At 43.0% G+C, this 14,003-nt stretch overlaps 1 protein-coding gene across 1 annotated transcript; it reads right to left on the reverse strand.

Moving 5' to 3' along the window:
• Positions 1 to 11,991: 11,991 nt before the first annotated feature.
• On the reverse strand, positions 11,992 to 13,552 carry SLN (sarcolipin). The gene is made up of 2 exons (XM_062020537.1): positions 13,464 to 13,552; positions 11,992 to 12,390 (listed from the first exon to the last, which is right to left on the reverse strand). Exon 2 carries the CDS (start codon positions 12,281 to 12,283, stop codon positions 12,188 to 12,190), a length of 96 nt encoding a protein of 31 aa, XP_061876521.1. The 5' UTR covers positions 12,284 to 12,390; positions 13,464 to 13,552; the 3' UTR covers positions 11,992 to 12,187.
• Between the last annotated feature and the right edge of the window lie 451 nt (positions 13,553 to 14,003).

Raw genomic sequence — 14,003 nt, forward strand, 5'->3', positions numbered from 1 at the left:
CTCCTTGTCCTCATTGCCCCTTCAGCTTCTCTCTCTTTTACCCTTTGTCATGAACATTTGGCAGAGACATTTCTCTCCATAGCTCTGTGGCCAAAAAAAGAGCCAAAATGAACGGTGAGAGCAGTCATCTGAGTAGCTACCAGCTGACCTGGTGAGCCCTTTCCTCCCATCCTGCCCATGTCCAACTTGCACAGGACCATTGTGACACCAAAGGTAGAAGGGTTGCTCTAAGCTTGACTATCCGAAGGCTGTTGCCTCCGACTGCTTTGCACCTTTTCTGAGAGCTGTGGAAAAGCTCTCAGAAAAGCTTGTGGCTGCGTGAAGAATGCAGAGCTTCTCTAGCTCAGCTGCTAATTCAGTGCACAGAGTTGCTCTGCCCTTGAAGCACTCTCAAACTCCCGCCGGACTTCCTCTGAGCAGAATCAGCTTCTTCTGCCTTGCAGAAGAGAATTTGTTTTTTGATCTATGCCTGAGACTGGCCTCAGTGTAAGTCATGCCTGTCTGCTGCAAAGCTGTGCAATCTTATACCAGCTCCAAATCTGGCCCAGAAGAGATTGATCGAGTAACGGCAAAGAATAGGGGGCCCTGAGCAGCAGCAAAAAATTATAATCCCAGCACAGTGCTCTCCTTCATTTGCTGGATAAAAAGACAGGTCTGAGGAAGATTTGAACATCAACTATCTATTGAAGGGGTCAGAAAGTCTTCTTTGATCAATGGTATGATTGCCCTTGTATTAAAAATTAGACTAAGCATTCATATCCTTGGAGATTAGCTGAAAAGCAAGTCAGTGACTTTCTTATCACATAGAAACTCTCACAGTACTAAATTAATTTTTAATTCCAACGGAGATCCAAAGCTGCAGAGAGGTTGTGCAATGCATTTTGGAACTTGCAGTGACTCATGTCACTTTGGAGCTGTCTGGACTGCAAGTCATAAAGAGATATGGAGGCACTTCAATGTTTTGTTCTATATTCTCAATTTACACCTATAAATGCAAAGTAAACATGGCTGTCTAGCAACAGTATCTTTTGGAATCCTCTTCAATTGATTGTGGATGTCTGTAATCACTGCCTATGAGTCTCATACATAAAGGTAATTAACTTGTATGCTACAGTTCTGTTCCATTATTTTTCAGGCACAGCACTGAGAGCTCCGAGATGTCTGTATGATGGGAGTGAGTTACAGAGTGTTCTCCCAGAGGGAGAGTTGCCTTTGGGGGTAGAGTATGGTGGGAGGCACTGCAGCCTATGCCATTTGGGTTAGGTCATCTGTGATGGTACTGAAAATTTAATCAATAATATAACCCTAGTATCAAATGCCTAAACTTCAGAGAGGAAGATAAGTACAAGCAAAAACGTTTATAAGACTATGTACCTATCTAAAAAAAAGATGAATCTGAAATACCCAGAGGCAGTTGGGAACTGCAGAGTGATGCATTATTTGCGTAAGAGTGGGACTTCTGTCTGATATTCTGCTAGGAGCTAATTCCAGGATACCTCAGCTTACTGCTTAGGATCAAAGCAGTTGTAATAAATTCATTTTCTTCACATTAAATTACCTGTAGTAAACACTGCAATAGGGAAACTTACCAAGTTTTAGGAGAACAGTTTTTTGTTAACAAGCTCACATAGTGTCAATGTATCTCGGCAAGTTGCAATTGTATGACTGATTCCAAATGTTTTCAATGTTCCAACTAGGACAAGTAATGCTTTGCCCATCAAAAGGGATTCAGTTTCACAAACCCCCTGTATATGGATGAAGAACACCTGCTTATCACATTTGGGGAAAGTGAGATGTAATGAAAGATAATCTAGGTTTTAATTATGCTAGCACATGGCTGAGGCCTTTATTCCCAATCTCTTCTTCCTTGTTTCAGCCATGAAGAAGCTCTGTCAAAAAAAAAAAAAAACCAAAAAAAAAAGTAGGATATCCTCTGGTAACTATGTGTCTTGGTTTATATTTGGTGAGTAAAACTTTTGGGTAGGATCTCACTGCCTTGACTCAGCTACAGTAGCAGCCACATTTTTTATGTGGTTGAAGTTAATGTTAATATATATACTGAGTGTGCAAGGCATTGTCTTGTCTTATTTAAAGATATGTCATCATCATTCTGCAACATTTGAAATAAGACCCTGAAGTGACATCTAAATGTACAAAGTCAGATTGCCCAGGCAGAGAGAACAGCTTCTTCTGTTCAGTGCCTGGTATATTTTCCAGTTTCCTAACAATGAGATAACCACTGCCCATTGCCTTCTTTGGATTCTGTCTTTTTACTTATTAATTTCACTTGCATTCTTACCTGCTCAAACACAAGCCTTACTCCCCTTCAAAAGCTTTTCTTCTTGCAAGACCCCCATAACCTAGTCCTCGCCACTGATGTCTGACTATACAAAAAATTTGAGGTTGTAAAAGAATTTTGAAAACCTACAAAAGGTAATATAAAGCATAAGCACCAGTGTTTTTAAGAACAGCTTCACATTAACGGCACATTACTGGCAGCACGACAGACCCGCGCGGAGCCGCCGCGTCAGTACCCTGGACAGCGCCGCGAGCGCCGGCCCCAGCCGGTGCGGGGTCCCGCGGGTCTCTACCGAAGCAACACTGCTTGCTCATACGTCCTTGTTCTCCTTGCATATCCCCCTCTGTTTCAGCCCCTTGCTGCTGGTTGACTGACGGAACTATAGCAGTGGGACGCTTTTTAACTACCCTCAAGTAAACTACATTAATCAAATAAGGTTGGAACATACGTAGGTTTGTGGTGGGAATCAGAGCTCGGCAATCACGTTGAGACTGTGTCCCTTCAGTGGTTTGCAGCTGTATTTCACCCAAGTTGCTTGCCAGAGTTCAATGAGTGTCTGAACAAAACTCTTCCTCAGATGATTTAGATTTAAGTAGTCCTGCAAGGAGCAGGGAGTTGGACTTGGTGGTCCTTATGGACCTTATGGTCCCCTTTCCAATCTGAGATATTCTATGATTCTGTTCCACAATATGTTACCTGGATAGGAGTCAGTTGTTGTTAATGCCCTCAGCGTGGGGGAGGACTTCCAAGGATCCTGCACTCCAAGGCCTGAGAGACCTCCAAGAGGTTGCAGTATCCTGGAGGAAATAAAATTTCTACAGCATTTGTCTTCCCTGAGGTAAGCATTTCCCTGCTGGTAAACACTGCTCTGAGTCACCTAAACACTACCTAGATTCTGTCAAGTACAGTGCAGGTTGGCCTATTCAAATACTCATAGCTAGTCCCTGAAAGAAAATTGGAGCAACTTTCTATTAGCATTTTTCTTCATTGTAAAATGTCCTCTCTTCACTGAGCTGGGAAAGCTGAGACCTCTTAAGCACTAAAAGAAGGATAGCCCTTGGTGTTTGGTTTTGTATAAGCTCCCCATAAGATAGAACCCCTCTCTTAGCTAGGACAGTGTAACATAATACTGAACTGTGCCATCTATTAGTCTAAGAAAACTCGTCTGAAGTCTCCTTTGCCAACATTCAAGCTCATTCTTTTGTGTGCAAGGAAATAGTTTATTGCTTTCTTTTTTGCTGATATATTGTGTACGTTTCAAGGCTGTCAATAATCTTTTACTTGACCCATTCCCATTGCCAGTGAGGTGCCTGATGTCTGCTGCTGGGACTGCCACCGGTTGCCCCTGTCTTGCACTGCTCCATGGCTGGGGTGGTGGGACGGGCTCTGACTGCCAGGCTCAGTTCTGCTGCCCTTGGACAGCCCCCAGCCCCTGTGGTGCCCTGACAATAGGTAAAACAAGGAGCAAGTAACTCTTTAGAATACCTTATGAGCTTTAGCAGTCTGTGGATGAAACTTCCAATGGAACTGGTAAGTCTTTCCTCATATTTTTCTTGATGGGTTTTTTGCTTTTCCACAGATTTGCCTAAACAATTTTAAGCATATCTCTCCTGTTTTCTTTCAGATCACGTTGTCCTTCTGAGTTTTACAGTTCCAAGTTGCTCTGCAAAAAAACTTTATGTCTCTATGATGTCTGCTATTTATGTGACGAGTTGAGAAAGTGTAGAGCCAGCCCATGTGCCCTTATTTGTAACTGCTCATATCTTTTCTTCAGATATCTTTTTTATTTTTCAAGTTAAAGTGATCTAGTCCACTTAATTTCTTCTCAAAATGAAAGTGTCACAATGTTTTTTATTGTTTTATTGCTCCTCTCTGCAATTTTTCCAGCACTCATCATGGAGCTGATGTGTTCAGGGAATTCTCTGCAGTGATTCCTAGATCTTTCCTGTTTGCCAGTTTCTACTGTCCTCATTGGTTTTTTTTTTTGTGTTGAAGTGATTTTTCTCCCTATATATCCTACTTCACTTTTCTCAACTTTTTAATGTCATTTACCATTTTATCATTTATCATTTGGCATTGAGATCACATTCTACATCCTTTCATCTATGACATTTGTACCACTAGAAAGTTTTGCAATCTTCCTGCTTTTGCTGGAGAAATGTCAAACAATACAGTCTCTTATGGACCTCCTTTTATTATGTAATTTTACTGTTCTCTGTTCTTCTTTCTGTCCTTTAACCAGTTAAACAGTGAACTTCCCTTTCTGTCCTATTTAGGTTTTTTTCAAATGTATTGATGAGCTCACTTTTACCAACATGTTCGCTGGCTCTGAGTTGTAATAGACACCAAAAGCTGGATTTCCCTTTGCAGAAGCTTTGCTTATTTTCTCCACTTATGTGCCTTTGAATTCCATCCATTTGCTTTTCTGTGTATTGGGGTTTTTTTCCAATGAGTAGATGAAGCTCACTGGTCTGTATCTGCCCAGCTGTCCTCTGCAGCCCTCTTAAAAAACAGTAACTGGGTTTTGTGACCACTGTGCTTTCTGCCTTACAGCCTTGCTGGTGTCCTGCAGCATGTCAAATTCTGGTTGACAGCTGAGTCCTGATTGTAATTTTCTTATTTTTGAAATATCAGGCTAGAGGGATACTGTCTTGTTTTTTGTAACAGTTGGTGGCTGGGCAAAACCACAACATAAACACAAACCCACTAAGCCTTAGCTGTTTTTTCAGCCTAGGATGCTTATTACCCTCTGAGTACCCAAGCTGCATTTTCACTTGCATATCAGCAAAACAATTACACTCTTCAATAAGGTACAACCAATTCCATGTCATAATAAGGTTGAATGAAGTATCCTATGAGACTGATGAGATGAATGTAGAAGCCATCTTTACAGCCCCTTCCCCATCACCAGAAATGGCTCCACACAAAACCATGACACTTTATTAGCTTCTGACTTCACATAGTTTTAAACCATTCAAAATAAACCTCAAACTAAACCCATTTTTTTAATGGCCTATTTTTTAAAAAAAATGATATTAAACTCAGTTAACTGTTATTACTTATTTTGTCCATAGCCCAATAAGCTTTATAACCTAGCAAATCAAAGGCACAGTTTAAAATACAGCTATGGATTTAAAGTGTGAAACCCATTCTTTCCAAATCATCTGTTCAATAAGGAGTTAATATAGCTTAATAAATATAGGATATAAGATTTCTTACAGTGAGTTTCTATTCAAAACTGGGCTTAAGTGAAAGATATAAAGGTATTTCTGCCATACCTCTTCTGAGTGGCGCTGAAACAGGCTTTTGCAGAGAGCAGATCAGAACTGGAGAAACGTGGAGGGACTATTCCTTGTTTGATACAAGCAGACCCAGCTCCACCAAAACAGGGAAACTGTTTGCAGCAGGCAGAAGCAGATATTTCCTAACCTAGTCGAAAGGCTCTGATTAATCCTACAGAAATTAGCACTCATCAGTGAAACTGCACTGCAGGTATTTTAAAAATCTCCTCCCTGCTTTCAGATATGCCAACAGATGTCTGTGGACAAAAAGCTGACCAGCAAAATGGTTGAATACTGCAGGAACAGAGGTACATGCAAAATCCATTCTAGATTATTGATTGGTTGGCATGTTCCATAGTTTTTGATGAAGGAACTGGGTCACTCCTGCTAGGTATTTTGAAGGATGCATCTAGGCTAGGCTGTCACAGTAATGTGCAAGACCAAAGTTATGCCACGTGCACATAGAAATGTGAAGAGTTCTATGAACACAAGTTGGGATCTTCTTCAGGAGTCCTCCCAAGCTACATATTTACAAGGATTAGGTCTCTCCTAAGAAACTATTAGATACTGGGTCACTGTGACTATCCTGACCTCATTGATTTTATCTTCAGGTCACCTGAGCCACAGTCATTCCAGACATTTTGTCATGGTTTAGGCCCATCAGGGAACAAAAGACCACAAATTGCCAAAGGTGAGGGAGAGCTTAATTGCCGCTTAAGGTTCAGGACAAAACAGACCAGGCTACTCGGCTTGGGGAAGGAAACAGAAAATAATTTAATGCAATACTAAAGCATAACCATAAAACCCCAAAACATAACCAAAATAAAACAACACAGAGTGGTACAACAATGAAGAGTGTGACCAGCCCTTTAAGACCACTTTCTCCCCACTCCTCCCCTCTTCCCCGGCTCAGAGCCCTGACCCTGGTGTTTTTACCTCCTCCTCCCCTGAATGGCCCAGGGGGGCAGGGAGTGGGGGTTTCAGTCAGTCTCTTCAAGATAGCTTCTGCCATTTGTCCCTCCTCAGGGCAGGTGGGCTCCTCATCAGTCCTCCCTGCAAGTCCATGGGGTACCTCACACACGGCAGCCCTGCATGGGCTGCTCCTACATGCATTTATCCCAAAAGCTGCAGCTCCTCTCTGCCTCTCGTGTGGGGCTGTGCCATGGCCGCCTCCCCACACAGTCCCTCGCCCGTCCAGGCTCACTCACACGGAGCTGCTGGTGGCTCTCAGTCCTGCCATGGCCCTGCATGGGTTGCAGGGGTACAGCTGCATTCTCACCACGGCTTGCAGAAGGGTCTCTGGTCTATTGCTTCTTCTTCCTTCCTCCTTCTCTGGCTGAGGGGTCCGTGTGGTCACCTCCATCTTGTATCACTCTTACACCTCCTGCCAGCACTTCAAATTCCCATCCCTAAATAGTGATGGCAAAGGTGCCAGATTGGCCCAGCTGGGCTGGAGATGTATGTGAACCCAGGAGCCAGGGGAGAGTCCAAAAACTCTTTACGGGGTCTTCACTGCAGCCCCCTCCCCCTGTTACCAAGCAAAAGCTGCTCCTTGCTAAACCAGGACACCTTTATACACATGAACAGGGACAGCAGCGCAAAGCAGATGTGACCAGGGCATGACATTGCTGTGGTAGACCATGTGCTACACTAGCCATGGGGTTGAGAGATAAAAGCCTCACAAAAGGGGAGAGGTGAAGCAGGAGGAAAGCAGTCATTTGAAAGAGATGCACACCTCTGTATGGTTTTCTGGGTATATGAAGAGGCCTATATGCAAAGTCAATAGATCAAGGCACATCTATTAACTGCCATATAAACACTGGTCTGTACCCTGCTGTAGTGTGAGGAAGTATGAGTCTACCTTTAGCTAACAACTGCTGCCAAAAACAACTTATTGCTCACGTCTCTCATTCACCCACTACAGCGAAGAACTGGCAAGTACAAATGCAATACAGCACACATCCAACATGAACTGACCATCTCCATTCATCTGGCCTGAATTTATGTTTCTTTACACTCCTTCACGGATCAGCCCAGTGTGAGTAGAGATTAACATAATGCAGCCTGCTTGAAAATGCTGTCACCTCTCTTTAGAAGCTGACAGCTGAACTGTTAAGCTACGAGGTCAGAGTTGACTGACTTCATCACCGGCAGCATACAGCCCTGGGAAACGTGCCAAATGCTTTTCCAGCTCAGACCTGTAAGACACTTGTCTGGGTAACCCCAACGCACAAGAGGCAAGCCAGCTCAGCTGTGTAGGTGAAGAATGATTTAGGAGCCACGTAATGGCATCCCAAGGTGTCAGCAGCTGTCAATCTTCTTGATCCCTTATAGCTTATTGCACCAACAAAATATAGATAATTATTATCACCATTGGAACACTTCCAAATGCAGCTGTATAAATAGAAACGTGCTGGACTTGCTATGTAGTGAGGAAGTTACTTATGTTTCACATTCTCTTGGTTTGATCCAGAGAAAACTCGTGTGCATACACACAAATGTCTTGATAAGCTGAGAACCCTGGGTTTTGTCTTTCCCTCTGCTGTGCCATCTACTGAGCACACACACAGCAAACACACACAGTTTACACAGTGTACAGTTGTCTTCCACAGAAAACTGAATTTTGAGTGAATCTTTGCAAACTAAAGAATGTCACAAGAAATGGTTTGTAATCAACCCACTGAGAAAGGCAGCACATCCAGCTCCTCAGTGTCAATCACTTTTTTTTCCCTATCCTTAACTCTCTCATTGCATGGCAGTTTCCAGCCCTGTGACTTCGAGCTGACACATGATGAGTGACAGGTTATGTCACACAGGACAGAGAACCTGCCTGACAGGGAGTATGGGCAGTAAAGGAGAAAGGGACACAACCGCAGAGTTTACAACAGCTATGATATGATTCAAAAGCAAAAAGGACACAGCTGGTTTACAAGTATGGTGTGTGCCTTTGACAAATTTCAGTTTTCCTTGATAAAAACACTTCTTGAAAAAAATACAGAAGTCAGTTTCAACCAGAAGCACTGTGATGACAATAGCATTTTGGTAAATGCCACTGAATAATTTTCTAAGCTTTATCCAAAGACTCAAACCTTGGTGCCTAAAATCTGGTTTCTAGGTTGGTATCCAGGCACACAAACTGGGGGTCTGATTTTTCCTAAAAGCATGTTGAACATCCGATGTCTCTAGTTTCTGTTGAGTGAAGTGCTGAGTGCTTAGCAACTCTGAATTGCCAGGCCTAGTGCCAAACTTTTGAAATCTGAACATCTAAAATCAGGTAGCTATGGTCTGACAAAGCCCAGCAAAGCAAATGGAATCCTACTGAACTTCTGGTTCTGATTGAGGCTGACTTGTCTACACTTAGATGACAGAATGAAAATGACCTTTTTCAGGTCAGGTCAAAGTCGTGAGCAACCACCATTTTGCTGGTTGTTGGTAGTTCCTGATGTGCCTCTAACAAAGAGTGCCTTTAACAAAGTAGGTGGGATGAGAGAGGAAACAGGATAAGTACAGCTTCACCTTGGTAGCCTCTCCATGAACAGGTACTGTGCTACATTCATGTCCTGTGCACATCACATATAAAACTTACAGCAGATCAAATGTTGATATACATACATATACACATAGAAATAGAAACATAGAAATATATTTCAAACCAAAAAAGCTTGCAGATATAAAAGAGAGCTTGTATAATCATAGAATCATACTTTTCTTGGCACCTCATTCATAACGTGTACAGGGGCCACAAACAAGGGATAGAAGTCTGCAGCTTAAAAGAGTTATGGGTTAATTAAAGTCATTAAAGGATGCAAATATATGTATGGAAAGAAATAAAGATATAGAACTGAAAGGAGCGTCTCATATAACAGAGTGTTGTCCTGCTCAATGGACTGGAGAAATGAGCTGACAGCAATCTCATAAAGTTGAACAAAGGGAAATGTCAAGTTCTTTCCCTGGGAAGAACTCAAGACACCAGTATAGGCTCAGGCCAACCAGCTGGAAAGCAACATTGCAGGGTCCAACTCAGAGCCAGGGGAAGTTTTGAGGACTACTTACAGGGGCAACACTGCAGCCCACTCCACACAAACCAATCATAGTTAAGAGCAGCCCTGAGGAGAAGGACATGGAGGTTCTGGTTGACAAGAAGTTAAACGTGACCCAGCAAAACTAAATGTGACCCAGCAATATGTGCTTGCGGCCCAGAAGGCCAAGTGAATCCCGGGCTGCATCAAAAGCAGCGTGTCTGATCAAGGGAGGAGATACTCCTCCTCTATTCTGTTGCCCTGAGACTCCATTTGGAGTGCTGCATTCATCTCTGGGGTCCATTAACATAAGAAGGACACGGACCTGTTGGAATGAGTCCAGAGGAGCGCCACAAGATGATCAGATTAGCTATTAGGAAGAAGTTCTTCCCTGTGAGGGAGGTGAGGCACAGTAACAGGTTGCCCAGCGAGTCTGTGGCTGCCCTATCCATAGAAGTGTTCCAGGCCAGGCTGGATGGGGTTTGGAGCAACCAAAGGTCCAACCCAAGCCATTCTATGAAGCTTCCTAGCTGAAAATGGCTAGGATCACCTTGAGCTGTTACCGAACCACTTCTGGTTGAGACAGTGAAGTTCACACCTCTATTTTTCCCATTGCTTGCCTGAGACAAGCCCAAACACACCAATTTGCTCATGCTATTGCTCTCCTTGGGCAGTGGCCATGTGCTCTGGGACTGACAGAAAAGCCTCAGCCCTGCCAGGTGGGACCAGCACACAGTGGTGAGGTCCCCTGTGAAAGCTGTGATGCATTAGAGCCCCTGAAAATCTATTTTTAAGCCACAGGATGCTGGATAAAGACATTGTGTTCAGCTGGCATAGGGAGTCACAGCCACTGAAAGATGAGACTCTTTCATACTGAATTTTCAGGTATTCACTGTATTTAAAAATAGATCTTTCCATGTCCTTCTCCAGCCACTGCTGCACATCTCAGACAAGCTTATGGACACAAACTGACTGTGTAAATCAGTGAGAATATAGCAGCATCAAGGCGGGCTGCAGAGAAAGGCTGTATCTAGCACTGGCAAAAGTTCATTTCAAGTTCTCAGGTTTCTCACAGAAAATTTGGCACCTCTGGAAGTGCTGGAAGGAGGTTTGCCCAGTTGTAGCCAAGATAAAACAGGAGTCAATTTTTATCATTGCACTGGAGTGGGGATTTCTTGACTGGGATGATGTGTGCAGTGGGGGTGGCTGCAAACCCAGACTGACAGCACAAGTGACACAGGGTGATGGATCTTTCATTAGTAATCATTAAGCAACACACACACTTAAAAGGTGGTGATATCACAACATTTGCTGTCTTTCCCTAAAGCCCAGGCCTGAGCCCCAGCTGCCATGGCCAGCACCACTCCACCATAACTATACCAGAGATCTGCCTTGGGTAACTCACAGCATAGCCCTGTGATGTTGCCCATTCCTTGCAGAGGGCAAGGAGAGGAAGAGGATCTGTATCAGCAGCATGGCACACATCTACCTACCCTCCTACAGAAAGATGTGTTTTGGAGAAGATACTGATTCTCTGTAGCCGTTGAAATAACAGATGGGGAATGCCTAGGAGGAGTTTAATTACTGATTTCACAGACCTGGGGACTGTGGGCTTTTCAAGCTGGCTCAACAGTTTTTAGCAGGTGACGACACCATCACAGCAACCCAGACACACTCACACCTTGTCCTGCCAAGCAGATCCCAAGGGACTGCTGCCCCAGGCAAGGCTCACAGCAGGGCCTGGGCACCAGCAGGCGCCTGCGCCTGAAATCAACCCAGGGTCATCCTTCCAGGCACTGCTCCAAGCATAGCTTGGCCGAAAATAGGATCCTGGGAATCCCTGCCCAAAATCTAGCTTCAGAAAAATAAGTTATTGACAAGGGCCCCATGGGACAGAGGTTCTCATTGAAGTCCACATCCACAGGAGTCAACAGTGTGAGAACAGAAAAGTGACCTGAACAGCTCATTCATGTGGTTATGCATCTGTTAAGCTGCAGGATTTCCACTGCACAGAATTTTTTTTATAAAATACAAATGAAAATGGAGGTAGGAGGAACAAGCAAATGCACCAGACTCACACAATGCACCATACCATGGGTACCAGCAGGCCCCTCAGGGAGCAGCAGCCAGGCCAGGAGGCAAATAAGGAATGCTACAAAAAATGGGTTTACTTTGTTTTTTATTTCAGTGAAACAAGCAAATGAAAGAAGAGCTTTCACATTCCTTTCTGCAAAGTGAGTTTGCGGCTCTCATTAATAGTTACATTTGCATACTGCAGTTTTATACCCTTAAGAAGGTAACACCAATGCCAGGGGCTATAGCACTCACAGTAACTACTGGAGGAGACAGACACGTCAAACAGTCCCTAAGGATCTTGCATTTTACATTTTACAGCTGGATCACTGCAGAATAAAATGATTACACCATCATAGACCCATCACAAACATTAGCACAGGCAACAGATATGAGAGTAAAAAAAGATTCACAACATCCTCATTTGACTGAAAGCAATTCCCAGCAGTGTGCTGTGGGTGTTACTTATGTCTGCAGAGACACACAACTAACCTCCCAGAGTTTCTGATTGTCTTTTACTCGAGGTAAGACTTCATAAGGAGCCACATGAGCAATACAGTAATCAGGACTATCATAAAGTTGAGGCAAATTTCTCGTGTGGATCTCTCCATCTTTTGGGTGTAATCAGGGCAGAGCAGAGGTCAGCAGGTGGACCAAAGGGAGAACTTCAGTGACTTGTCTGGGAGCGCCCCTGAGCTCAACCTTCAGGTCACAGGCTCTTTTAAGGAAAAAGAAAAATATATGAAGAACAGATGCATGAAGGCGGCAGGTTCAGTAAAGCTATTTATATTGGTGGAAATAAACCTTGTTTCATTAGCTAGAAGTTAGTAAGCACTGGGAAGGCTAAAAAGTAAAAGCTATCTCTGGCAGCTTATCACCTTCTTTGATTTCTAGAGTTTGACAAAGAGTATTCTCAATGTCACCCCAAAATACACCAGGCAGGGGTGAGCAGTCCATAGAAACCACGCTGCTTCTTACAAGCATTTTCAAATAAATAATGCCCAAGCCCCACTTATTACTTTCAACAGAAATACATTGTAACTACATTAATGTTTAGAGCTCTTTGAACTCTGCTATTTATTTGCAAAGTTTCATTTTTTAAAGAAACTAGTTGCAAACTATTATTTTATAATGAGTAATAAATCTAAATTATTTATGTTACTACTAAAGTACAAGGAGAACCTAAGGTTAGACTTTGTCATTTCTGAAGGACTTCATAAATTTTGTGAGTTAATCCGAGGGATCAAGTAGTATTTTCTCAAGAACCTTTTGATTTTCCTGCACTTTCAAGCTGCTATAGATCTCTTACTTCAGATATCCCGTTCAAGTTGTATTCAAAAGCTTTTCTGTTGGCTGTTTGGTTTATTTACTTTTTCACAGCAAGTTTTCAATTTTATATGTCTTTGGGGTATTTGCAGAGAAATGAGTATACTTTATCACAAATATCATGCACTAATCCCATCTGCATGTCATGTAAATAACACAAAAACGTTAAACAAATGAGGTATAAACTCTAGATAAAGAATTTCAGCCACACAATCAAGATCTCAGCAGAGAAGCCAGATTAGGCTGTAACATCTATGGTGCAAACAAGAGTAGTTCTGAGACCATACTAGCATGAAAGCAGAGAGATTAAATAGAAACTACTTTAGTTTGTAGATTAAATATTAATAGCTCAGTGCATGCAGTTAACAAATTCCTGCATTCATAAGTTGTTTTGCCAGGTTCTTATGTCCTTGGCCAAGAGAAAATCTGACCTAATAAGTAAGCCAAGTTTTGGAGTTGTTTTACCTTGAAGTGGTAAATGGAGCACAGTGGTTCTGCTTCTGGACTTTGGGTCACTGCAGATGTTATTTCCCTCCAAGCTTCTGCCTATCTCCCACTCGGTCTGGATGTCTTGTCCCTGTGTGGGAACTAAAGTAAGCTGAGGGAGGAGAGCAACAAGTGCATTGGCAACCCAGGTGCTGACATCACCCTCAAAATATTTCAAAAGGGCTAAGCTGAGCTGCAGGATTTGGTTAAGGCTGTTTATGCAGTGGGCTCTGTGGGCTGATTATCTTCCTTTAGTTCTTCCTCCGTGGTGCTGTGTGAAGAGCAGGGCTCTGTGCAGCCATTGGGAGTCAATGGGATCTGATGGAATTTCTTTTGGCCCATTGGCATCTTCCTCAGTGTGGGGAAAAGATTCACATGAATGAAAAAAAAACCACTTGCAGAACTCTGTGTGCAGAATCAGGATCTCTCAAAACCATTTTGAGGGTATGAAGACCTGATTTACATATTTACCCTGTATGTATGTACATTGCAGCTGATGTTGTCCTATATATTTATAGT

Source organism: Colius striatus, chromosome 1, assembly GCF_028858725.1.
Source record: "Colius striatus isolate bColStr4 chromosome 1, bColStr4.1.hap1, whole genome shotgun sequence".
Lineage (NCBI taxonomy): Eukaryota > Metazoa > Chordata > Aves > Coliiformes > Coliidae > Colius > Colius striatus.

Excerpts from the sequence above, each read along its gene's own strand:
- SLN (XM_062020537.1), bottom strand. The coding sequence starts at position 12,283 with ATGGAGAGATCCACACGAGAAATTTGCCTCAACTTTATGATAGTCCTG.